Source organism: Orbicella franksi, chromosome 1, assembly GCF_964199315.1.
Source record: "Orbicella franksi chromosome 1, jaOrbFran1.1, whole genome shotgun sequence".
Taxonomy (NCBI): Eukaryota; Metazoa; Cnidaria; class Anthozoa; order Scleractinia; family Merulinidae; genus Orbicella; species Orbicella franksi.
In genome coordinates, this window is record NC_138145.1 from 20,084,084 (window position 1) to 20,110,012 (window position 25,929).

Below are 25,929 nucleotides of genomic sequence, written 5' to 3' on the forward strand. Positions count from 1 at the left end.
CGTCCTTTTTATCTGGGAGTCACTCTCCCCCTCCCTCCCCTTCCCCCCCCCCCCCCGCCCCCCACCAGGCAGGCTGCCGGCAGTGATGACAAATGTCATCGCCAAAGCAAATTGCACTTCGTGGCGTTCGACCTGCAAGTCTTAATCCCGTGTTTTACACCCGTTTTCAGTGTTACGTGCATAGGCGACATCTTTCGATCATCTCTCGACATTCCATCTTTCGCCGACATGCTATGTAAACGGCTGAAATACCGTTTACCTGTGAAACTAGCAATTTTTTCGGTTATTAACGGAACAAATGACAAGTATATGATAATTACTGACTTCAAATGAATGAAGAAGATTGTGGACTCCCGATTTACGGAATAATGCAAATGATTTTTAATAGTGTAGTCGATCGGCTCTCAATAGTGACTTCCGGTAGAATTGGGCCGCTACCGCTCAGTTGATATTCGAAAGATGTAAACATTCAAAGCAGTCGATTTATCCCTCACATAATGCTTTCTTGATACTCCTAGCCTTAATTTGATGTCAAATAAATCGATCTTTTATGACTAAAAGTCGAGTTCGACGGTAAAGAAGACACTTGCGCTTACATTTTGACGTAGGCCAGGTTACATAGCATGTCGAAAGATGGCATGTCGAGAGATAGTTGCTATGCACGTAACAGTGAAAGCGGATGTAATTTTTTACCCTGCAAATAAGATCGTACTCTCAAATTGCTCCATGATCCTCCCTGTATATGAAATGTGGCAGAATACTCCAGGAAATAGAAGCACATTGTCCACGAAATATCTTAACGTCACATCCAGTTTATTGAAAGTTATGAAGTTGAACACTTACATGACAACCTCTGTATGACAATCCGTTTCAAATGTTATTTGTTATGCCGTTAAATGTAACAATTATCCAAGCCGCCAAGTGGATAATTTTCATATTTTAACCGTACATAATATTAATTCGTATTCGTAGGTTATAAACCTCATTGATGTTGCATTAACAGGGTTCATATGCTTAAAAATCTTATTAATATCAGTCGCTTTCGTAACTGAAATTCATATCTTCAGCCGTCTAGCCAAGCTGACACTGTGGTAAAGTTTTAAATCTTACAAACCATTTCTAATACTTGTTGCTTTCGCAACTGAAATTCATATAACTTCAGCCGTCTGGCCAAGCTGACACTGACGTAAAGTTTAAAATGTTACAAACCATTTCTAATACTTGTTGCTTTCGCAACTGAAATTCCTTTAACTTCAGCCGTCTGGCCAAGCTGACACTGACGTAAAGTTTAAAATGTTTCAAACCATTTCTAATACTTGTTGCTTTCGCAACTGAAATTCATATAACTTCAGTTCAGCCGTCTGGCCAAGCTGACACTGTGGTAAAGTTTTTTAAAAATGTTACAAACCATTTCTAATACTTGTTGCTTTCGCAATTGAAATTCATATAACTTCAGCCGTCTGGCCAAGCTGACACTGACGTAAAGTTTAAAATGTTTCAAACCATTTCTAATACTTGTTGCTTTCGCAACTGAAATTCATATAACTTCAGTTCAGCCGTCTGGCCAAGCTGACACTGTGGTAAAGTTTTTTAAAAATGTTACAAACCATTTCTAATACTTGTTGCTTTCGCAATTGAAATTCATATAACTTCAGCCGTCTGGCCAAGCTGACACTGACGTAAAGTTTAAAATGTTTCAAACCATTTCTAATACTTGTTGCTTTCGCAACTGAAATTCATATAACTTCAGTTCAGCCGTCTGGCGAAGCCGACACTGTGGTAAAGTTTTTTAAAAATGTTACAAACCATTTCTAATACTTGTTGCTTTCGCAATTGAAATTCATATAACTTCAGCCGTCTGGCCAAGCTGACACTGACGTAAAGTTTAAAATGTTTCAAACCATTTCTAATACTTGTTGCTTTCGCAACTGAAATTCATATAACTTCAGTTCAGCCGTCTGGCCAAGCTGACACTGACGTAAAGTTTAAAATGTTTCAAACCATTTCTAATACTTGTTGCTTTCGCAACTGAAATTCATATAACTTCAGTTCAGCCGTCTGGCCAAGCTGACACTGTGGTAAAGTTTTTTAAAAATGTTACAAACCATTTCTAATACTTGTTGCTTTCGCAATTGAAATTCATATAACTTCAGCCGTCTGGCCAAGCTGACACTGACGTAAAGTTTAAAATGTTTCAAACCATTTCTAATACTTGTTGCTTTCGCAACTGAAATTCATATAACTTCAGTTCAGCCGTCTGGCGAAGCCGACACTGTGGTAAAGTTTTTTAAAAATGTTACAAACCATTTCTAATACTTGTTGCTTTCGCAATTGAAATTCATATAACTTCAGCCGTCTGGCCAAGCTGACACTGACGTAAAGTTTAAAATGTTTCAAACCATTTCTAATACTTGTTGCTTTCGCAACTGAAATTCATATAACTTCAGTTCAGCCGTCTGGCCAAGCTGACACTGTGGTAAAGTTTTTTAAAAATGTTACAAACCATTTCTAATACTTGTTGCTTTCGCAATTGAAATTCATATAACTTCAGCCGTCTGGCCAAGCTGACACTGACGTAAAGTTTAAAATGTTTCAAACCATTTCTAATACTTGTTGCTTTCGCAACTGAAATTCATATAACTTCAGTTCAGCCGTCTGGCCAAGCTGACACTGACGTAAAGTTTAAAATGTTACAAACCATTTCTAATACTTGTTGCTTTCGCAACTGAAATTCATATAACTTCAGTTCAGCCGTCTGGCGAAGCTGACACTGTGGTAAAGTTTTAAATGTTACAAACCATTTCTAATACTTGTTGCTTTCACAATTGAAATTCATATAACTTCAGCCGTCTGGCCAAGCAGACACTGTTGTAAAGTTTTAAATGTTACAAACCATTTCTAATGCTTGTTGCTTTCGCAATTGAAATTCATATAACTTCAGCCGTCTGGCCGAGCAGACACTGTGGTAAAGTTTTAAATGTTACAAACCATTTCTAATACTTGGTGCTTTCGCAATTGAAATTCATATAACTTCAGCCGTCTGGCCAAGCTGACACTGAGGTAAAGTTTTGAATCTTACAAACCATTTCTAGTACTTGTTGCTTTCGCAACTGAAATCCATATAACTTCAGCCGTCTGGCCAAGCTGACACTGACATAAAGTTTAAAATCTTACAAACCATTTCTAATACTTGTTGCTTTCGCAACTGAAATTCATATAACTTATTTTCCACTTTTTTCATTTCATGAAATGCATATAACGTATTTTCCATTTTTTTCATTTTTTTCATTTTTTTTTGAGAGGGGTTTATCAGTTTGTCTGTACTTGTTAGTCTCGTCGAGTTATGTAATTATTTATGAGTATAGTCTATATTGCAAAGCAGAAGGTATCTGCTAACCGTTTAACTAGTTCAGCTCTTTGCTTCTGCAAAGACAAATTAGGGTTGGATTCCATGTTCTGCTGATCATGATGGTAAACTCGATTATATATCTTCTTCACTTGGATACAGAAATCTTCCTTTAAATAAAATAAAATAAAATAAAAATTTCTTTAGTTCGCTTGACTACTTCAAGTATATAACCTTAAGTTACTGAGGAGAAAAAATGTGATTGCGAAATCTTGAGACTGCAACATAACCTGAAATCTGCAAATGCGAGTGAGCACTGATGAAAGTTACGAAGGCCTTCCACGCAGACGCGTGACGAGCCCTAAGAGCGTCTGCTTGGGAGGCCAGGCTTACGATGGATGTGGAGATCGCCCATCAACGAAGTGCGTAGGAGTTCAATCTAATAGAAATATATTTCGATATTATCATGATTATATGCACATAAAATAACTCAATGCAAGTGAAAGCGCTATTTCAAAATAAGTATAGAACTTCAAGTTAGTGCCGACTTGGTACTCGTCATGACTTGTGGCTTTATAATTCACTAAATTGACAGCTAGACCTGCGTTAGTCATCGGTTATTCACAAGATCGTATGGGTTAAAAGTCCGTTGAATCCAATGCAATCGAACTACATTCATTTGCTCTATCGTTCCACATCGCATTGTATAACACTTAACACGACATATGCAGGTAACTCACGTAATGCGTCACTTCTCTCAGAGCTCTCATTTGTGTTTATTCTTCTCAGTTAACGTACTGTAACTGAAACCGCATCAAAACTTGACATACTACAGTTGACTTGCGCCACTTAAAAGAACAAAATGTCTGTCAGTTTTGTGAAAAGTCCTAAAATGACTTACGCCATGGGTCTTTCTATCACTTTCGTTATACCGGATCACGTGTTAAGATCCAACCAGTCACATAAGTATTGAACTATTTTGTCACCAGCCGAATTCACCAGCCGCAAAACTATATCAAAACAAATCGATTGCAAAATGAAGATTCAAAATAGAGCCTGTTTAGTGTGCGATTTCGCTTTCTAAGCAGAACGTAGAGTAATTTATACAAACTGTAATTCGTTACTAAGCTTACCCAACTTCCTAGTTCAGTCATCCGAGAGCAGAGCTCATCAGCCGCGGTCGAACACAAGTCCATCACTGGTTCTTGTAGTTCTTCGTTCTTGTAAGCGACGGCTATGATTTCTCCGGCGATAACAACGAGCATAGTAAATTCATTCCAGGAAAAAGTTAGTTCACCACAGTCAATCTCATCTTCAAAATCCACTAACGCTTTCCTCATGTCTTTACAACATTCTACTGTTAAGCTTATCGATGTGATGTCAACTTTGTCTCTTGCGACCTCCATAAGTCTTACTAAATGTCCAACTATTCTTTTCACAGATACAGAACAGCAATGTAAATCCAAGTTTAGAATCTTCCTCGCATAGAAATCCAGAAGAAGTGTCAAATCCCGCTTGATTTCATACTCGGTCAACTCTTTAACAATATCGAATCTATTAATTTTACGCATAGCTTCTTTCACAAAATTTACATCTTCCCACGAAATCTTTCGCTGGTACTCCAAAGAACGTAATATATCAATTGTATCAGTAACCTGTTTCGAAATAAGTCCACTGCAGTAATGTAGAAGCTTCTTTTGATGTTCCTCATCTAATTTAAATGAAATTTTAAGTAAAACACTGTTGTAATCTTGTAGAAGTTTGTCAGTCATCGTTCGTGTTAAGGGTGTCATGGCGGCTGAATAAGTACTGAACAGTTAGACGAGTCGGCATGCCAACATTTTATACCCCAGAATGTTTAACAACACCAAAATAGGAAAATGCAATGACGTGTTTAATGGATCGTCCCAGGCGACCGGTCAAGCAAAAGTGAGAGTTGTTGTGTAATAACAAGTGCCCGGATGTTTTGCAAAGTATTTTATCCATACGCGGTGTTTCCGGCAATCTGTAAATCTGTTATGGCGTAAAAGACCGGCAATTTCTACACTGAAAACGTCTCGCCCATCGGTTAAGTATCGGCGCTATCGGCGTATCATCACTGACCCACCGGTTTTCAAAACGTTTTTATCCCCGTTCAGCATGGTTTACACATTAGTTTAAAGATCTAGTTTTGTGCCCGAATTTAAATGCATAATGATGATAATGCTTAGTGATAAGAAGTTGTCTGCTACTAATATGTAATTACTTAAGGAGTTTCTGTTGAGCGTTAATCACTTCGTAGCAAATGTTGGACTAAGCGAGACCGTATATTGCTTATTTCTACTAGAAACATTCCAGGAGATGATGTCAGAGGCACTTGTGTCAATTTGCTTGCAGTTGTGTGATTATTGTGGAGTTTTTGTTAGCCAGACAGAGAAGGAAATGAGGAACTGACCTCACGAGTCTGACCTCACGATTCACGCAAGTTAACGATGATGCTAAAGAGGTTTTGAACATTTTTATCTTGAAATTCCAATCAGCCTGACCTATATTTATGTTTTCATTGGTGGTAACTAGTTGGCTGTATATCAGTTTAATCAGCCCAGCCCAGCCCAGTACGTAAGTCTGTTTTCCGGAACGGATGAGAACTGATGAATTTCTCACAGGACGCCGGACACTTGAAAACGGCGGTTTCGTAAGTTATCAAACGTGCGCATACAAAATACTCGTTAAGTGGTGTTATAATACCGAGTCATAGAAGTGATTATTTACAAAAGATAGTCGTGATATCAAAGGTCCTCAAAGAACACAAGTTGTGCAAAAGACTTGGGAAAACATCGGCAACAATCCAACAATTTGCATCAGTGCGAGTGTATCTTGAATACGTACAGTTCTGGATTAAATACCAAGTTGATGGTATAATTAATTACTTAGTTTGAACGCGTGGGTTCAGTATAGGCTGTAAAGTATAATATTTTTAAAATGCCTTCTGGGCGTACCGTATTGTTTGCTATGGCAGCATTTATATATGCATATTTGACAGAAATAACTGCTTTCAATTGGAAACACCGAAGAGGCTCCATCCTCTACTGTCTTGTTTGAAATCATTCTTTGTCGCTCCTAAAGTCGACCAAGCAACCTGCTTGAGCTCAGTTTCATATTTTAGAAGCTGGCAAAAACTATGAAAATACTGAACCAGCCTCAGTACCCAGAACCATAAGACAGTAGTCAAAATATGGATACTTTTTTCAAACATGCTTGAATAAGCAGAAAAGCAACTGATACTCATGCATGAAGAAGAAAACGGTTATGCAAATTTCGAAGGCTTCTGCAATGGTCATGTTAGTGGTTGTGATAGTGGTAGTGGTAGCGAAAGAGGCCGGCAGTAGAAATAGACTCAGGCTTTAGCAGTGGTGAGGCATTGGTAATGATTTGGTAGTGGTAGTGGTAGACAATTGTGAGTGGAAGTGTCAGCACCGTTGGTAGTGGAAGTAGCATGAAAGTGGCAGTGGCATGCCCGGGTTTGCTTATTTAAACTGTTAAAATGGTTTATAACGTTAGATTAGCTTGGCCACTACATCTTCCCAGTTCTTGCATTGTGCTCTTCAGCCGCAGTGGAACACATCTCCACCAGTTGCTGATTCTGGTGACGTTTGCCGTTCGCTGAAGCTGCCCCAATAATTTCTCCAACGGCAACAATTTGCATAGTTTAGTTTAGACAGTTTACGCCAAGGGGAAGATTGCTTACTACGACCATTTCTTTCCTCGAAACCATGTAACACCTTCAATTTTTGAAATTCTTGCTCAGTTCGACAAATGACCTAACGTTTCCAATCCAAGTCCTTTTCTCTTGTATAAATCTAGAAGAACCGTTAGATTCCTTTCCATTTTAAACTCGGTCATCAGTTTGAGAAGATTCAACCGTTTTATTTGACGCACCTTGCTATGTCTTCCAACGAAATCATTCCAGCATGTTCAAATGGAGTTAAGTCAGTTAAAAAATTCCAGTGTCTTCCACGAGAATCAGACCAGATCTAGAGTAGTATAAACAAAGTCCTTGCTGCTGATCTCGGTCCAGATTTTGAGTAGTGTGAGCAGCATAATCTTGTGGAAGTGCATTGTTATTATATTATCCTCGTTTGACAGAGACAAGGCCACTAGAATGAATGCATGTACCTGAACTTTTATATTCAGGAACTGAAAAAAAAAAACGCCCAGATAGGGAATCACTATCTTATAGAAAAAGAAGGCCCATAGCCACTCAAGTCGAAACATAGGCCTGCAATGCGGGCAAAAATTATGCCATTTTGGTCCCCAGTGCTATTCGTTACAAAACGTCTTTGCGAGTTCGCAGACCACGTGACCAAAAGAAACAGAGGTTCTGGGGACGAGGATGGAGTTATTTTTGGACTATAGCGTCAAGGATGATCTTGCGCAGTTCTTGCAGCTTCCCCTGAATTTTCAATCGTGAGTTTGCTATCATGCAGCCATCTCTCGATTGAAAGGGATCATTTCTCCGTTTACATGTTGAAACTGCTGTTCATTTTTAAGGGTTTCGTAGTACGTTGTATTAGGTCATTAAGTAGGGATGAGCGAGAGGCTTATAGGCACTGGTATGTAGTTATTATTCCTGAGTCGAAGTTAGATGTCAACTTAAGTAGTGATGGTGATATGTTTACTGCGCCTTTTAATAACATACGGACTCTTAAATTCAAAGCACAACCGACAAATGCATTTTTCGCTACCGTCAATCAAATGTTCGGCGGCTCCTCCCAGCTTCCCATTACTGCTGAGCGCGCGGTAATCATATCAAATCGTTGAGTGCAGTTCAGATAACACAGTCGGAAGCTGGGAGGAGCCGCCGAACATTTGATTGACGGTAGCGAAAAACGCATTCGTCGGTTGAGCTTTGAATTTTAGACTCCGCATGTTATTGAAAGGCGCAGTAAGTTAATCGAGTTTCTATGTAATGATTATAAGCTGTCCTGTACTAATTTGTCGCTGCTAAGAGAGTTTTTAAGGTGTGATTCTCGTTCTGATATTCTGGAAGAGTTAGAACGGGTCGAGTTACATATATGTGTTGGTAGTATTGTGGAGGATTACATCAAGTTTGTGTATGGTTTCCGACAACTTTTGTGTTTGTATCAAAATGGTTTGTAGATATACGAACATTGTAGAGTTATTGGTTACCACAAGAGAAGGGAATCAGGAACTGATCTCGTCGATCTTGGAACTATCGAGACAAGTTAACGACAATAGTAAGATGTTGGAGGCTTTGGATAGCGCGATTCTAGATTCACAATTATCATGATCTACGATTATATCTTCGTTGGTGATTATGGGTGAGCTGTATGCTTCGTTCAGTCCAGTCGATTTAGCAGAAAATGGTTATTATGTCAGTATGTTCTCTGAGACCAGGGCCAGCGAGTTTCTAACACAGTGGATGCTTGATAACGGCGGTCTGGTAAGTAAATCAGTCGAACTGACACACGGAAACATCATGATCTGATGCTTGCTGCTGTAACATAACGAAGTAAAAGTCTACAAATCAGTAAAGGATACTAAACAAATCCCTAATATCTATCTGTGATGTCAAATATCGTAAGTTACCTTACAATACTGACTGGAAAGCAGAATCAAAACTTATCTCACAGATCAGTTAAAAACATCGCAACAATGCAACAATTTACATCACTGCTGGTATTCCTTGAAACGGTATAATTATGAGGCAACTATCGGGTAAAATCATCATAGGTACTACTCGGTGGGTTTACAGTAGTTTATAGTGCCTGGCAAAAAAAGAAAAAGTGAGTCATACATTTCAGTAGTTGGAACCAAGAGTAGTCAACGTTTCTTTTTTAAAACATGCTTGAATAAGCAGAACGGAAAAGCGGTAAAACCGCACAGTTATGCAAATTTCGAAATGTTCTGTACTTCTCAGTAGAAGCCTGCATATATCGTTCAAGGAAGTAATTTGGTGAAAAGATACTGAGTTAAATTCATATATGATTCTCTTAAGGGAGCTAGGACAGCTAAAAGAGACACGTGATGGAAAAACAGGCAAAACATTTCCTTGTAACTGGATAACGACACGGTTCAAGTCATTTAACAAAGCAACGCGCGCCCATTAAAGAGGTTCACTTCATATAGTCAGACGAGTTTTTAAAACCCTTGTCATTTGTTCCCGATTAACATGGAGGTGTAAATATGTGTATCTGCTAAACTATGAACCCTTTCAACAGGCATCCCAAAGTCATGTACGCGTAACCATTCGATTGATACACCATGTCAGTATATAATTAAAGTCATAAAAACTCCCGGTGGTTGCTGGAATCCGTAGTATTCAGTGCCTGCAGTCAGGAGTTGAAGTCGGGAATACTAATGGCCCCTAGTACAATTCACTATGGATGGAAAGAATCAAACACATCATGGATGAAAATGGACCGGATCGTTAATTTCAACGTCCAAGTTTCCTAATAGTCACTTTTTCGTGTTTTCTTGTCACTTTACGTATTTTGCCACTTAACTGTAGATCTATTTATGATGCAAAAACTAATCTATACATTTTCTTGACAATGGCATCCCGGCAATTTCGAAAAGTCGTTTATTACATTCGCTAATTTTTGTGTCGGAAATACTCCCTCGAGCCTTACTTATTCGATGTCAAGTTTTTTCTGCAACATCAATTGGTAGCCACGTTTTTTTACCACGCAAAATTTTAATACTTTTTCTAATTCGTAGGGGTGGTTTGATCTCCAAATTCATGTTGTCAAACTAAAAGCTCCTTCATCTGAAATGTGCATGTGCAATTTTCTTTAATTGCTAGTTTCTTATAAGGTACCTTGTAGAAGACCATTTCGATTTCATTGCCCACATAAATATTTCTTTTTTTTGTTTATAACAGAAAGCATTTGATGAATTCATCAGGAAGAAGCAAGAAGTTACAAGTAGTGGCTCTGTGCTGCCATCTATTAAAGAATCTTAGAAAGAGTTGATTGGAAATCGAGTTGACATGGAGTAGATAATTAGGAACTTGTCACCCTTATGCGACCGACTTATTAAGATTTAGTGAGGTGGGATTCAGTGGGTTGACATACAAGTCAGTATTAACTTTTCAGTATTCAATTTGTAAGTGTTATTCACATCTCTAGACGTCCCCTCTCTTGGACTGCCACCTTGTCGCGGTGGAGGGGCTTGTGTGTTTCTATGATCCTGAGAGCTTAGCCGGTGGAGGCGTCGCCTCTGGCAGGTACAACCAAACCGGAAAGATCAACGGGGAGATTCCAGACTAAGGAGTAGTCACCAAGTCCATAACTTATTCCTTGTGCTCGTCACAATGGATATCAATGGACTTATTACATCATGATAGTGTTGTTATATATTTTATTATACTGTATTAGCGCCTACTTATTTATCGTCTCTTATTTCTCTTAGGCTCCCATTCAAATATAATCTAAGGAATTCTAGCGATAAACTTTTACTTAGCCATCGATATCCGCGTTTTAAATCAGAAGCTACACTAGGTGACCGTTCTTTTACCTGTGCTGCACCGAAACTTTGGAATGCGCTACCATTTGACATAAGCGCCAGCAGTGTTAGTATTTTTAAAACCAAGCTAAAAACTCACCTTTTCCGTCATGCATTCTTATCATAGTTGTTTTTATTATTGTAAGTTTACTTTTAATTGTAATTTAAGCTTTTCAAAATCATTGTAAGTTTACTTTTAATTGTAATTTTAGCTTTTTAGCCTTTTTATTCCGTTTTTAATCTTGTCATGCGCATTTGAACATTTTATGAAATTTCCGCATTATAAATGTTATTATTATTATTAATATTAGCATATGTTGCACTATATTGTATTATATTGTACGATATTGTAAAATATTACTGTATAATTGCCATTTACCTAAATATTTTTCGCATACAAAATGTAAAAAGGAAAATATAGAAAATGTAATAAACCAAAACAAACTTCATTCAGTCATTATATTTGTCACCGTTCAAGTTGGAGAAATGGGAAGAGGGAAAGGCGCGTATGAAACGTAAAAATATGCTACATGTAATGCTTATATTAGTTCTAAGAAGTTATCTGTTATACTTATATGTAATTACTTAATGAGCTTCTGTGGAGCGTTAGTCACTTCGTTGCAAATATTGAAACGAGTCGAGTTGCGTATTTTTATGTCGGTAGCATACTAGAAGATGATATCAAAGGGTTCCCGTCAAGGCACTTGTGTCAATTCGCTTATAGTTGTGTAAATACTGTGACGTTTTTGTTAAGACAGAGAAGGAAATGAGGAACTGACCTCAAGAGTCTTGGAAGAATTCAAACAAGTTAACAGTGATGCTAAAGCCAATCCTAAAGAGGTTTTGAACATTTTCCTCCTGAAGTCCCAATTAGCATGGCCTATGCTTATGTTTTCATTGGTGATTACCAGTGAGCTGTGTATTTTAATCAGTCCAGTCGATCAGAGAACGGTTCTAAATTTATACCGACGTAAGTTTGTTTTCCGGGACGGGTGTTAAATGACATGAAAAGAGCGGTTTGGTAAGTTATCGAACGAGCGTCGGACAAAAACACTCACGATGTGATGTTATAATAATACCAAGCCATAGAAGTAAACATTTACAAAGGATAGTGCCGCCTTGTCTGCTACAGCAACATTTATGCATATCTGACAGAAATAACTGCTTTTGGAAACACTGAAGAGGCTCCATTCTGTACTGCCTCGTTTGAAATCATTCTTTGTCACTTCTAGAGTCGACAAGCCAACCTTCTCGAGCTCAGTGTAATATTTTAGCAGCTGGTAAGGAAGATGAAGGTGAACCAACTTCAGTACCCAAAACAATAATACATTAATTGTTTTCAAACATGCTTGAGTAAGCAGAAAAGGAAACCTTTCAAGAGGAAAACAGTTATGCAAATTTCGAAGGCTTTTGTAAATATTACAAAGACGAATCGTATCGTTCAAGGACGTGCTTTGTTACATTAAGAAAGGAAAATCTTTTGCCATTTAAATACCTCATGATTCTTGAAGGGGACTAGCTCAGCTGAGAGAGAACTGATGGGAAATAGTAGTAATGGTAGTGGTAATGGTAGTGGTAGTGGTAGTGGCAGTGGCAGTGGTAGTGGCAGTGGCAGTGGCAGTGGCATTAATAGTGGTAGCAATAGTAGTAGTGAGGAAGAGAAAGTCGAAGTGGTACTGGCACTGGCACGGGTAGCGGCAGGGGTAGTAGTGGTGGTAGTGGTAGCAGTAGTGGTAGTAGTAGTGGCAGTGGTAGTGGCAGTGGTAGTGGTAGTGGCAGTGGCAGTGGCAGTGGCAGTGACAGTGGCAGTGGTAGTGGCAGTGGTAGTGGTAGTGGCAGTGGAAGTGGTACTGGCAGTGGTAGTGGCAGTAGTAGCGGTAGTGGTAATGGTAGTGGCAGTGGTAGTGGTAGTGGTAATGGTAGTGACAGTGGTAGTGGTAGTGGTAGTGGTAATGGTAGTGGCAGTTGCAGTGCTAGTGCTAGTGCTAGTGCTAGTGCTAGTGCTAGTGCTAGTGCTAGCGGCAGTGGCAGTGGCAGTGGCAGTGGTAGTGGCAGTCGAAGTGGTAGTGGTAGTGGTAGTGGCAGTGACAGTGGTAATGGTAGTGGCAGTGGTAGTTGCAGTGCCTGTGGTAGTGGCAGTGGCAGTGACAGTGGTAGTGGTAGTGGTAGTGGTAGTGGCAGTGGTAGTGGTAATGGTAGTGGTAGTGGCAGTGGAAGTGGTAGTGGTAGTGGCAATGACAGTGGTAGTGGTAGTGGTAGTGGCAGTGGCAGTGGTAATGGTAGTGGTAGTGGTAGTGGCAGTAGTAGTGGTAGTGGTGATGGCAGTGGAAGTGGTAGTGGCAGTGGTAATGGTAGTGGCAGTGGTAGTTGTAGTGGTAGTGGTAGTGAAAATGGTAGTGGTAGTGGTAATGGTAGTGGTAGTGGCAGTGGTAGTGGCAGTGGTAGTGGCAGTGGTAGTGGTAGTGGCAGTGGCAGTGGCAGTCGCAGTGGAAGTGGTAGTGGTAGTGGCAGTGGCAGTAGTAATGGTAGTGGCAGTGGTAGTTGTAGTGGTAGTGGTAATGGTAGTGGTAGTGGCAGTGGTAGTGGAAGTGGCACTGGCAGTGGTAGTGGTAGTGGCAGTGGTAGTGGCAGTGGCAGTTGTAGTGATAGTGGCAGTGGCAGTGGCAGTGGCAGTGGTAGTGGCAGTGGCAGTGGTAGTGGTAGTGGTAGTGGTAGTGGCAGTGGTAGTGGTAGTGGCAGTGATAGTGGTAGTTGCAGTGGCCGTGGAAGTGGCAGTGCCTGTCTTACTGGCAGTGGCAGTGGTAGTGGTAGTGGTAGTGGCAGTGGCAGTGGTAGTGGTAGTGGTAATGGTAGTGGTAGTGGCAGTGGCAGTAGTAGTGGTAGTGGTAGTTGAAGTGGTAGTGGTAGTGGCAGTGGCAGTGGTAGTGGTAGTGGTAGTGGCAGTGGTAGTGGCAGTGGTAGTGGAAGTGGCAGTGGCAGTGGCAGTGGAAGTGGTAGTGGTAGTGGCAGTGGCAGTAGTAATGGTAGTGGCAGTGGTAGTTGTAGTGGTAGTGGTAGTGAAAATGGTAGTGGTAGTGGTAATGGTAGTGGTAGTGGTAGTGGTAGTGGCAGTGGTAGTGGTAGTGGCAGTGGCAGTGGCAGTGGCAGTGGTAGTGGTAGTGTTAGTGGCAGTAGTAATGGTAGTGGCAGTGGTAGTTGTAGTGGTAGTGGTAGTGAAAATGGTAGTGGTAGTGGTAATGGTAGTGGTAGTGGCAGTGGTAGTGGCAGTGGTAGTGGTAGTGGCAGTGGCAGTCGCAGTGGAAGTGGTAGTGGTAGTGGCAGTGGCAGTAGTAATGGTAGTGGCAGTGGTAGTTGTAGTGGTAGTGGTAATGGTAGTGGTAGTGGCAGTGGTAGTGGCAGTGGCAGTGGCAGTGGTAGTGGCAGCGGCAGTGGTAGTGGTAGGGGTAGCGGCAGTGGAAGTGGCACTGGCAGTGGTAGTGGTAGTGGCAGTGGTAGTGGTAGTGGCAGTGGCAGTAGTAATGGTAGTGGCAGTGGCAGTTGTAGTGATAGTGGCAGTGGCAGTGGCAGTGGTAGTGGCAGTGGCAGTGGTAGTGGTAGTGGTAGTGGTAGTGGCAGTGGCAGTGGTAGTGGTAGTGGTAGTGGCAGTGATAGTGGTAGTTGCAGTGGCCGTGGAAGTGGCAGTGCCTGTCTTACTGGTAGTGGCAGTAGTAGTGGTAGTGGTAGTGGTAGTGGCAGTGGCAGTGGTAGTGGTAGTGGTAATGGTAGTGGTAGTGGCAGTGGCAGTAGTAGTGGTAGTGGTAGTTGAAGTGGTAGTGGTAGTGGCAGTGGTAGTGGCAGTGGTAGTGGCAGTGGTAGTGGTAGTGGTAGTGGCTGTGGCAGTGGCAGTGGAAGTGGTAGTGGTAGTGGCAGTGGCAGTAGTAATGGTAGTGGCAGTGGTAGTTGTAGTGGTAGTGGTAGTGAAAATGGTAGTGGTAGTGGTAATGGTAGTGGTAGTGGTAGTGGTAGTGGCAGTGGTAGTGGTTTGGCAGTGGCAGTGGCAGTGGCAGTGGCAGTGGCAGTGGCAGTGGTAGTGGTAGTGTTAGTGGCAGTAGTAATGGTAGTGGCAGTGGTAGTTGTAGTGGTAGTGGTAGTGGTAGTAAAAATGGTAGTGGTAGTGGTAATGGTAGTGGTAGTGGCAGTGGTAGTGGCAGTGGCAGTGGTAGTGGTAGTGGCAGCGGCAGTGGTAGTGGTAGGGGTAGTGGCAGTGGCAGTGGTAATGGTAGTGGTAGTGGTAGTGGCAGTGGCAGTAGTAATGGTAGTGGCAGTGGCAGTGGCAGTTGTAGTGATAGTGGCAGTGGCAGTGGTAGTGGCAGTGGCAGTGGTAGTGGTAGTGGCAGTGGCAGTGGTAGTGGTAGTGGCAGTGGCAGTGATAGTGGTAGTTGCAGTGGCAGTGGAAGTGGCAGTGCCTGTCTTACTGGCAGTGGCAGTGGCAGTGGTAGTGGTAGTGGTAGTGGCAGTGGCAGTGGTAGTGGTAGTGGTAATGGTAGTGGTAGTGGCAGTGGCAGTAGTAGTGGTAGTGGTAGTTGAAGTGGTAGTGGTAGTGGCAGTGGCAGTGGCAGTGGCAGTGGCAGTGGTAGTGGCAGTGGTAGAGGTAGTGGTAGTGGCAGTGGTAGTGGTAGTGACAGTGGCAGTGGTAGGGGTAGTGGCAGTGGCAATGGTAGTGGTAGTGGTAGTGGTACTGGCAGTGGCAGTGGTAATGGTAGTGGTAGTGGCAGTGGCAGTAGTAGTGGTAGTGGTAGTTGAAGTGGTAGTGGTAGTGGCAGTGGCAGTGGTAGTGGTAGTGGTAGTGGTAGTGGCAGTGGCAGTGGCAGTGATAGTGATAGTTGCAGTGGCAGTGGAAGTGGCAGTGCCTGTCTTACTGGCAGTGGCAGTGGCAGTGGTAGTGGTAGTGGTAGTGGCAGTGGCAGTGGTAGTGGTAATGGTAGTGATAGTTGCAGTGGCAGTGGTAGTGGCAGTGGTAGAGGTAGTGGTAGTGGCAGTGGCAGTGGTAGTGGTAGTGACAGTGGCAGTGGTAGGGGTAGTGGCAGTGGCAGTGGCAGTGGTAGTGGTATTGGCAGTGGCAGTGGTAGTGGTAGTGGTAGTGGCAGTGGCAGTGGTAGTGGTAGTGGTAGTGGTAGTGGTAGTGGCAGTGGCAGTAGTAGTGGTAGTGGTAGTTGAAGTGGTAGTGGTAGTGGTAGTGGTAGTGGTAGTGGCAGTGGCAGTGGCAGTGATAGTGGTAGTTGCAGTGGCAGTGGAAGTGGCAGTGCCTGTCTTACTGGCAGTGGCAGTGGCAGTGGTAGTGGTAGTGGTAGTGGTAGTGGCAGTGGCAGTGGTAGTGGTAATGGTAGTGGTAGTGGCAGTGGCAGTAGTAGTGGTAGTGGTAGTTGAAGTGGTAGTGGTAGTGGCAGTGGCAGTGGTAGTGGTAGTGGTAGTGGTAGTTGCAGTGGCAGTGGTAGAGGTAGTGGTAGTGGCAGTGGCAGTGGTAGTGGTAGTGACAGTGGCAGTGGTAGGGGTAGTGGCAGTGGCAGTGGTAGCGGCAGTGGTAGTGGTAGTGGTAGCGGCAGTGGTAGTGGTAGTGGTAGGGGTAGTGGGAGTGGAAGTGGCAGTGGCAGTGGTACTGGTAGTGGTAGTGGCAGTGGCAGTGGTTGTGGGAGTGGCAGTGGTAGTGGTAATGGCAGTGGTAGTAGCAGTGGCAGTGGTAGTGGTAGTGGTAGTGGAGGTGGGAATGGTAGTGGCAGTGGCAGTGGCAGTGGTAGTGGTAGTCGCAGTGGCAATGGTAGTAGTAATGACAGTGGCAGTGGTAGTGGCAGTGGTGGTGGTAATGGTAGTTGTAGTGGCAGTGGCAGTGGCAGTGGCAGTGGCAGTGGCAGTGGCAGTGGCAGTGGCAGTGGTAGTGGCAGTGGCAGTGGCAGTGGCAGTGGTAGTGGTAGTGACAGTGGCAGAGGTAGTGGTAGTGGTAGTGGCAGTGGCAGTGGTAGTGGTAGTGGCAGTGCCAGTGGTAGCGGCAGTGGCAGTGGCAGTGGTAGTAGTAGTGGTAGTGGCAGTAGTAATGGTAGTGGTAGTGGCAGTGGTAGTGGTAGTCGCAGAGGCAGTGTTAGTGGCAGTGGTAGTGGTAGTGGCAGTGCCAGTGGTAGTGGCAGTGCCAGTGGTAGTGGCAGTGCCAGTGGCAATGGCAGTGGTAATGGTACAGGTAGTGGTAGTGGTAGTGGGAGAGGCAGTGGCAGCAGAATGGTAGTAGCAATGGGGTGGCCGTTCATGCTTAAGGAAACTGTTACAATGGATTACAACAAGCTTATAAATCCCATTTTAGCTTGGAACGCGTCTCCACACGTGGTGGATCACATTCCCATCAGTTGGTGATTCTGGTGACGTTTGCCGTTCCGTGAAGCTGCCACAATAATTTCCCCGGCTATGACAATCAAAATAATGAGTTTACTCTATTTGGAGAAGATATCTCACTACGACCATTTTTTTCTTCGAAATCATTCAACAAGTGTTTGACCTACTTGCTCGGTTCAACTAACCAGTCATCTAGCGTTTCCAGCCCTAGTCTTGTTTACAAGTAGAAATCTAGAACAACCGTCAGATCCCTTTTTATCTTAAACTCGATCATCAGTTGTACGAGATCCAAACGTTTTATAGACCCTTTTCAAAAATGGCTGCCAATTTAAAATTCTTTTGTATGCTTTTGAATTAGCCTCACTAAACTCGTTTGGGAGTAAAACTTCTTTTGAATTATCAACTCAAAAACGAGGTTAGTCTGGCTAATTTTAATACTTACAAAAGAATTTATAATTAGCAGCCATTTATGAAAAGGGTGTATTTGACGCAGACCCCGACCGGCAGTCAACCTTACTACGTCTTTCCACGAAATCATCCCAGCATGTTCCTATGAAGTTAGTGTGATTAAAATTCCAGTGTCTTCCACGGTAATAATTCCAGATCTGAAGCAGTGGAAACGAAGTTCTTGCTGCTGATCTCGATCCACATTGCGAGTAATCTGAAGCAGAATAGCAGCGTAAGCTTGTCGGAGTTTACTGTCAATGTCCTCGTTAGTCGTTAGAACCATTGCTTGTCATCTATGGGGGCAGAGGGACCGAATGAATACGTACCTGACCTTTAATATTCAGAAATAGCAGAACAAACATCCTGACATCTTCTAAAAAACACAGGCCCGCATGGCATGCAAAAGTTATTTTTGGACGATGAGGTCAAGGATGATCATGCGCAGTTGTTTTAGCTTCCTCTGAATTTTCAACAAGAAATTTCTAGATTGAAAGCGTTCTTTTCTCCCGCGTACTATATGTTCAAAAGTCTGTGTGTTTTCAAAGGTTTTGTAATTCGATTTGTTGGGTCGTTAAGTCTGGATGAGCGAGAGGCTTTTCGGTACTGGTGCATAGGTATAATTCCTGAGTCGAAGTTAGATGGCAACTTAAGTAATGATGGTGAGATGTTCAGATTAATCGAGTTTCTTTGTAATGATTGTAAGTTATCTTTAAATGATTTGTCACTGCTGAGAAAATTTTTATCGAGTGTTAGTCGATTTGATATGCTTGAGGCGTTGGAACGGGTCGAGTTACGTATATCTGTTGGTAGTATTGTGGAGGATTACATTAAGTCTGTGAACGGTTTTCGACAAGGCGGTCATGTGAAACTGGCTAGTAGGTATACGAATATTGTAGAGTTTTTGGCTACCACAAGAGAAGGGAATCAGGAACTGATCTCTTCGATCTTGGAAGTATCGAGACAAGTTAACGACAGTAGTGAGATGTTGGAGGCTATGGTTGGCGCGATTCTGGATTCTCAACTGTCATGGTCCACGGTTATATCTTCATTGGTGATTATGGGTGAGCTGTATGCTTCGTTCCGTCCAGTCAATTTAGCAGAAAGTGGTTATTATGTCAGTATGTTCTCTGAGACCAGGACCAGCGAGTGTCTAACAGTGTGGATGCTAGAAAACGGCGGTCTGGTAAGTAAACACACCTCATCAAATGCCATAAGGTGCTCTATTTTCTCTGTTAAAACGTCGCAGTAATGCGACTAATGCAACAATTTGCATCAATGCCAACAGCCCTTGAAAACGTATAGTTATGTGGCAAATACCGCATACAGTTACTTCGAACTACTCAAAAGATACTTGGTTTAAAATGCTGGGTTTCTAGAAGCTCTAACGTTAAACTTTTAACTGGACTTGTCTTTTGAGCGCATTTTATTCTTGTAAGCTTATAACGGCAGCTTTTAAGACACTCCAAATCATTTTTTCTGTCATTCATTAAATCGACTTGCCAGCTTCCTTTTGTAGTGTTAAGTTGCTCGCAAAAATGAAATTGAAAAGAATTGGGGAAGCGAGGCATAAATCCCAGTACCTCAACCCATGAGAAGTCAAAATGTTTCTTGTTTAGAAACATGCTTGAATAAGCATAAAAGCGAACTCATAAAAAAACGGGCAGTTATATATGTAAATTTAGAAGCGTTCTGGCGGTACTTCTCAGCAGTCCTCAGCAGAGCCCTTCATGTATCGTTCAAGGACGTAATATGGTAAAAAGAAACACTGTGAAAGAAGCTCGGTCAGTTGAGAGATACGTGATGGAAAACAGACAAAGAATTTCTTTCAGCAACGGATGTATGTTTACGAAATAGATGGTGACCCCATAATGGCATGCTTCAAGTAATACAACATTGCGCATTACAGACAATTTCTCGTTTGTTCACAGTCAACACGGAGGTGTATCTGGTTTACTCACAATGAAACTGTAAACCCTTTCCACATCTAGCCCAAAGTCGTGTCTGATATCACAATTCGATCCGTTTACGGACTTAGCAAATAAAAACTCCCGATGGTAGCAAGAATATTCGGGAATACTGTCCGCAGTCAAGAGCTCTACTCGGGGTTACGGTATTGGTTCCTCAGTGGAACGATTCATTGTGGATGGGGAAAGAATCACATACATCATAAACATGGATCGTTAGTTTTGGCGTCCAAGTCTTTTTTTCTTTAATTCACGTAACCGTGTTTTTGGCCATGCAAAACCATGGCCAAACTCAGTCTCAAATAAGGCTTGATTTTATCTTTGAATTCAAGTTATCAAAATATTTCAAGTTTCTTCCCTTATTCCTGGTACATTGAGCGATCTGGTTCTGGTTTGTTCCATTCTTTGATCGGAAAATTTGTTTCCCATGTGAATATGTTTACTAAATTAAAAATCCCTTCATCAGGAATAATAATCTTTCCAAATGCATGTAGATTTTTCTTCAATCATCAGTTTCTGACAAGGTACCTTGTTGAAAACCATTAAGATTTTAACGGCCATCTCATTTTTTTTGTTTAATAGAAAGCTTTTGACGAATTGATCAGGAAAAAACAAAGAGTTACAAGTAATAGTGCTGCGCCGTCATCCATTGAAGAATCTTTGAGAGGAATCATCGAATTGCTTGGACATCGAATTGATATCTAGTTCAGAAATTGGCACAACTATGCGACAGGTTAATTAAAATTCATGTGATTGAGATTTATTAAGGACACATTAAGTTACGTTAACATTTACAAGAACATCCCCTCTCTTGGACTGCCGCCTTGCCGCGGTGGAGGGGCTTGTGTGTTTCTATGATCCTGAGAGCTTAGCCGGTGGAGGCGTCGCCTCTGGCAGGTACAACCAAACCGGAAAGATCAACGGGGAGATACCAGACCAAAGGGCAGTCACTAAGTCCATACTCAGTTGGATAACTTATTCCTTGTGCTCGTCACAATGGATATCAGTGGACTTATTGTACCATAACAGTGTTGTTATATATTGTATTATAATGCACTATATTGTATTATACTACTGTATAATTGCCATTCATCTACAAATATTATTCGTCTAGAAAATGTAAAAAGGAAAATATAGAAAATGTAATAAACTAAAACAAGCTTCATTTAATCATTATATTTGTCACCGTTCAAGTTGGGGAAATGGAAAGAGGGAGAGGCGTAGATGAAACCTTATTTTCCTGGGGTTTCGTTGTTACATAGAACTTAGATATCTTAAACGTCTCTTAACGCGTTTGTCTCGATCGACTTCGTATGAAACTACTTCTACATTTGACGACGTAAATCAAAACACCAATAGAACTAAAAGAAACATTTCAACTTAAGATGTCACTGATCTTTTTAATAACATTACATAAACCCCGCATGAATTACTTTTTTCCACTGTTTTTTTCCCCACACCTTAAATTTTCGAAAATTTAAGGTTGCTCTGAACCCTACCTACAGAAATTTTTTTTAAACTTTGCCAAAAATTGCGCCTTATCATGCTTATCAAAAGTTAACAATATAAAAAGATTCACCGTGCCGTTTTCGAATCGTAAACCCCTAAAGCTGTAATATAGGGTGCTTTTAGGAGGTCATACTGTTGCTATGGTAACCTATTGCGTCACGAAAATGATAACGTGTTCACCAATGATTGAGCACTTTTTTGATACCATGATTGAAGCATCAAGTGATAAAGAGTGGTTATCAGTGCTGGAAACTGTTTTGAGCCACCTTAAACAAAATTTGGTTGAAGTTTTAAATGCATGACAATAAACCAGGTGGAGAAAATATTGATTTTCAAATTCGGCTTGTACAGATCTAGAAAACTAATAACCATCGAAACCGTTAAGTGGGTATGAGTACTTGAAGAAATGTCCTTGCGCCGAAGACTGAGTCGGAATCAAGAGACTATATTCTTTTGATCGGAACGCCATCGGATCCCCATATTTTTGGAAGTTCGAAGTCCATAATACGCGCTAGTCCTCTCCTCTTTTATCATTTCTGCCTCGTTTTATTCAATATTTGTCTCTGGTATTACGTTACCTTGGTAAGCTATTATTTTCAAGCTTCATCCACTCTGGAGGAGATTTCAACTCCGTGAAAAAGTAATACAACCAAAGTTCCACAATTTTGATAGCTTATCATGTACAGTTTTCACCATATCGATAACCTTCATTTTATTCTATATGGCTCGTTTTCCTTTGTTCTCTCGAGGGGCGTTTGAATACAGCCCGCAAATTATAAAGTGCCTGAAAAGCTGGGGGGGGGGGGGGGGGGTTTAACTGTGACAAGGAAGAGCGGCGCTGATATCATGGTTCCCTGACATACTCCCCAGAAATAATTACCTCTATCATTCCCCTAAAGTAGGTCAGGTTCATTTAGCGCGCCATTATTGTAGTTACTTATGAACAGTGACTTATCAAAAGAAGCCATTTTGTCCATTTCGACCATACGCCAATCCATACACTTTCACTTTACACTGTGCTTTTCCGAAGCCTAAAAACGACCAACTTGATCGATTATTCCGATCCAATTTCGGTTAAGGACAATGAAAACTCACACAACGAAATACAGTTGCAAACTTTAATGAACTTTCCATTACACGAGTTTGCTTAACTGTTTGTCTGGTTTTTTTTTTGTTATATATTTTTTTATTTTTTTGCTCTTTGGTTTGTTTCTCTTGTACCTTGTACGAGAAGTTTTTTTTTTGTGCCGCCACACTTTTCTTGGGTTTTGTTTTTTTGTTTCTTGTTTCTGTTGATTCTTGTTTTCTTGTTTCTTGGTTTGGTTTGGATTCTTATCCTTTGGCCATTGTTTCTTTCTTTTGAGTTCTTTTTTTTCTTGAATTCTTGGTTTTTTCCTCTTGAATTCTTTTTTTTTTCTTGAATTCTTGCTTCTTTTTTTTCTTGAATAATTGTTTTTTTCCCTTGAATTCTAGTTTTTTTTTCTTGAATTCTTGTTTTTTTCTTGAATTCTTTTTTTTCTTGAATTTTTGTTTTTTTTTCTTGAATTCTTGTTTCTTTTTTTTCTTGAATTTTTGTTTTTTTTTCTTGAATTCTTGTTTCTTTTTTTTCTTGAATTTTTGTTTTTTTTTTTTCTTGAATTCTTGTTTTTTTTCCTTGAATTCTTGTTTCTTTTTTTTTCTTGTTCATTGTTTTTCGTGTTTCTGTGGTTTTGTTCTTGTCTTATTTTGAACTGAAATTAAATGGAAACGTAACAGGACCTTTGGCCCTTAATATAACCTAGTAACTACCTTGGTTTGGATTAAAAAGAATTGAGTGAAACGCAAAAGGCCTTAGTATAACCTAGTGACTGCCTTGTTTTGGATCAAAAACAAATTGAATCAAAACGTAGTGGCAACTTACTAGCTGCATTGTTTTGAATTAAAAGGAACTTGGAGGCAACTTACTAGCTGCATTGTTTTGAATTCAAAAGAACTTAGTGGCAACTTACTAGCTGCATTGTTTTGAATTAAAAAGAACTTAGTGGCAACTTACTAGCTGCATTGTTTTGAATTAAAAAGAACTTAGTGGCAACTTACTAGCTGCATTGTTTTGAATTAAAAAGAACTTAGTGGCAACTTACTAGTTGCATTGTTTTGAATTAAAAAGAACTTAACGACAACTTACTAGCTGCATTGTTTTGAATTAAAAAGAACTTAGTGGCAACTTACTAGCTGCATTGTTTTGAATTAAAAAGAACTTAGTGGCAACTTACTAGCTGCATTGTTTTGAATTGAAAAGAACTTAGTGGCAACTTACTAGTTGCATTGTTTTGAATTAAAAAGAACTTAACGACAACTTACTAGCTGCATTGTTTTGAATTAAAAAGAACTTAGTGGCAACTTACTAGCTGCATTGTTTTGAATTAAAAAGAACTTAGTGGCAACTTACTAGTTGCATTGTTTTGAATTAAAAAGAACTTAACGACAACTTACTAGCTGCATTGTTTTGAATTAAAAAAAACTTAGTGGCAACTTACTAGCTGCATTGTTTTGAATTAAAAAGAAATTAACGAAAACGTAATGGCAACCTAGTGGCTGCTTTCTTTTAAAATTAAATCTACTGGAAAAAGATGGCCTTCTCTAACTCTTTGATCGCGTCGGCTATTTGTCTTTTCAAAGAAAAGTTCGGCCGGCTGCTCCCAATGTCGTGTCCTCGAAACACCAGATTGTGGCGTTCCCTCACATACTTACAGAAATCGTCCTGCAAGTGTAAAAAATACAGTTTAATGTAACATATAATAACACGAAATAATAAATGAATCAATCAATCAATCAATCAATCAATCAATGAATCAACCAATCAGTAAGTCAATCAATCAACGAATCAATCAATCAATCAATTTATGCAATTGATCTATTATCTATAAATCTCTCAATCAGTCAGTAAAATGCAAAAGACGAAACCTTGCTCAACCCTCGCTCCGCAGTAGCAGAAATAGCAGTAGCAGTGATGTAGCAGTGTCAGTCGGGAAAAAGAAGAGTGCGAGTGGTATGTGTCAGTGCCATTGTGGTAGTGGTAGTAGAATAGAAGTGGTAATGGCAGTGGCAGTGGTATTGAAAGCCTGATTGAAAGGGGCATGGCAGTAGCAAGGCAGTTAAGAGGGAGTGAGGTGACAGTGGTATCATTATCTATGGATATTAGGATATAGCAGTATGGTAGTAGTTGCAGTAGCCGTGCAGGAGCGGTATCGAAGCAGTAGTAATAGTATAGCAATGTGTAGCACTTGGCAGTAGCAGTATAAAATAATTTGACAATTTCTTCATCTTATGCAAATTTCAATGCTTGAAAATATCGAAACTGTAAACAGTGGAACAGGAAGTTGACAAAACCAGTTGCTATCTCACCTTTCTCATCGGCTATCTGAACAAATAACAAGTGAATATACTAGGAGTAAGGCCCGCAAACCGTATCTGATGTTGGCAATGCGTAATCCAACCACAACGTCAACAAACTCATATTAATCGAACGTGACAGTAAGAGAAAAATTTACCATCTAAATTACCATAATGTCGTTCTACTATCGACTCGAGCTAACCTCATCGTTCAACAGTGAAAAAATCCTTGAATTAACCCTGATTGAAGAAGTCAAATTAGAGTGTCTGATTACTGCGTTACTCAGAAAAAACAAAATGCTTGAACGTGGCTTATGGCAAATTCCTTCAAACCAGAAGAGCAAAGATATGCCTGTTTTGAATATTCATTGCTGGAGGCCTTGTAGAGTTTTGCGAAAACTAGGCACTCGTCCCACTGGAACCCTTCAATTTGCTGGAGATTAAGACGTGAGACGGAAATTCACATCGAGAACTTAACTGGAATCATGATTTCAAAAACAAAAATTCAAAACACAGCTGCTGCTCTGTGATCGAGTTTCACTTTCGGTGTTAAAGTGGCAGCTACACAATGATAACCGGTTGTTTTTGCCTAACCTATTCGATGGTTACCGGTAATTACCGGTATACAAGTAAATTCAATTAGAACTGATTGCACTGAGTTAAACATACCCACGTTCCAAGCTGAAGCATGGGATGGCAAAGCTCATCTGCTAATGATATACACATCTCCATGGCTTCTTCTGGTCTTTCTCCGGAGAAGGATGAAGATACGGCGATTACTTCCCCGGCAATTGCAACCAGCATGGAAAGTTTACCCCACGTTATTCTTTGTAGAGGACTGCATTCCTTAACAAAGTGTAGCCAGAGATCTTTAGGATTCTTGCCCGAGCTTTTGAGCATTCCTCTAACATCGACTCTTCCTTGAAAGCCCTCCATCAGTTGAACGAGATGCTCGGCCGCGTTCGTCGCCGATGATTGGTAAAAGGAATCCAATCCATTTCTCTTCTTTACATAGAAATTGAGAAGAATGGAAAGGTCTCTTTTTATTTCGAACGCAGTCAGTTTGCCAACTAAATCTTCTCTTCCAACATCATGCAAACATTCCTTCAGGAAGGTAACGTCGACCCAAGACATCTTCGCAGCTTCCTCTAAGGAACGGAAAAGGGGCAGAACTCCTTTAACTCGTCTTGGAACTAGCCCAGTACAAAGAAATTGAAGTTCTTTACACTGTTCTTTGTCCAGATCGCGAGAAATCTGAATCAAAACAGCTCTGTAAATCTGTCGTAGTCTGTCAGTCATTTGAAAGTGTAAGTTGGTGATGATATGGCGGTCATCAGAGGCAGAGCGAAGGTTAGGGAGCGTTTATATACCGCCAAATTCTTAATAACACCAAATTAGGTCATCGACGTGTCTGGTTATCATGGGAAC

General features: G+C 40.9%; 3 protein-coding genes and 2 pseudogenes across 7 annotated transcripts; 2 read left to right on the forward strand and 3 right to left on the reverse strand.

Annotated features, from left to right (window-relative positions):
• Positions 1-50: 50 nt before the first annotated feature.
• On the reverse strand, positions 51-5,514 carry LOC145495839 (uncharacterized). Of its 3 annotated transcripts, none has more exons than XM_081475426.1 (2): positions 4,480-5,509; positions 51-3,516 (listed from the first exon to the last, which is right to left on the reverse strand). In XM_081475426.1, the coding sequence occupies exons 1-2, from the start codon at positions 5,137-5,139 to the stop codon at positions 3,367-3,369; spliced, it is 810 nt and encodes a 269-aa protein (XP_081331552.1). In that variant the 5' UTR covers positions 5,140-5,509; the 3' UTR covers positions 51-3,366. The 3 variants fall into 3 exon arrangements, with proteins under 3 accessions (XP_081331552.1, XP_081331566.1, XP_081331560.1); XM_081475440.1 differs by having other exon boundaries at positions 3,405-3,512; positions 4,480-5,512; XM_081475434.1 differs by lacking the exon at positions 51-3,516 and adding an exon at positions 3,524-4,194 and having other exon boundaries at positions 4,480-5,514.
• LOC145485410 (uncharacterized) lies at positions 5,201-10,346 on the forward strand (annotated as a pseudogene). The gene is made up of 4 exons (XR_014049201.1): positions 5,201-5,275; positions 6,887-6,976; positions 8,246-8,789; positions 10,230-10,346. The product of XR_014049201.1 is annotated as an uncharacterized LOC145485410 (transcript).
• A 5,493-nt stretch (positions 10,347-15,839) lies between these two features.
• On the reverse strand, positions 15,840-18,055 carry LOC145485511 (uncharacterized; annotated as a pseudogene). The gene is made up of 3 exons (XR_014049206.1): positions 17,699-18,055; positions 17,159-17,515; positions 15,840-16,137 (listed from the first exon to the last, which is right to left on the reverse strand). The product of XR_014049206.1 is annotated as an uncharacterized LOC145485511 (transcript).
• A 118-nt stretch (positions 18,056-18,173) lies between these two features.
• Positions 18,174-20,948, forward strand: LOC145495935 (uncharacterized). The gene is made up of 2 exons (XM_081475539.1): positions 18,174-18,839; positions 20,203-20,948. Exons 1-2 carry the CDS (start codon positions 18,174-18,176, stop codon positions 20,323-20,325), a joined length of 789 nt encoding a protein of 262 aa, XP_081331665.1. The 3' UTR covers positions 20,326-20,948.
• A 2,551-nt stretch (positions 20,949-23,499) lies between these two features.
• LOC145495945 (uncharacterized) lies at positions 23,500-25,839 on the reverse strand. Its single transcript, XM_081475543.1, has 2 exons — positions 25,171-25,839; positions 23,500-23,869 (listed from the first exon to the last, which is right to left on the reverse strand). Exons 1-2 carry the CDS (start codon positions 25,798-25,800, stop codon positions 23,726-23,728), a joined length of 774 nt encoding a protein of 257 aa, XP_081331669.1. The 5' UTR covers positions 25,801-25,839; the 3' UTR covers positions 23,500-23,725.
• Between the last annotated feature and the right edge of the window lie 90 nt (positions 25,840-25,929).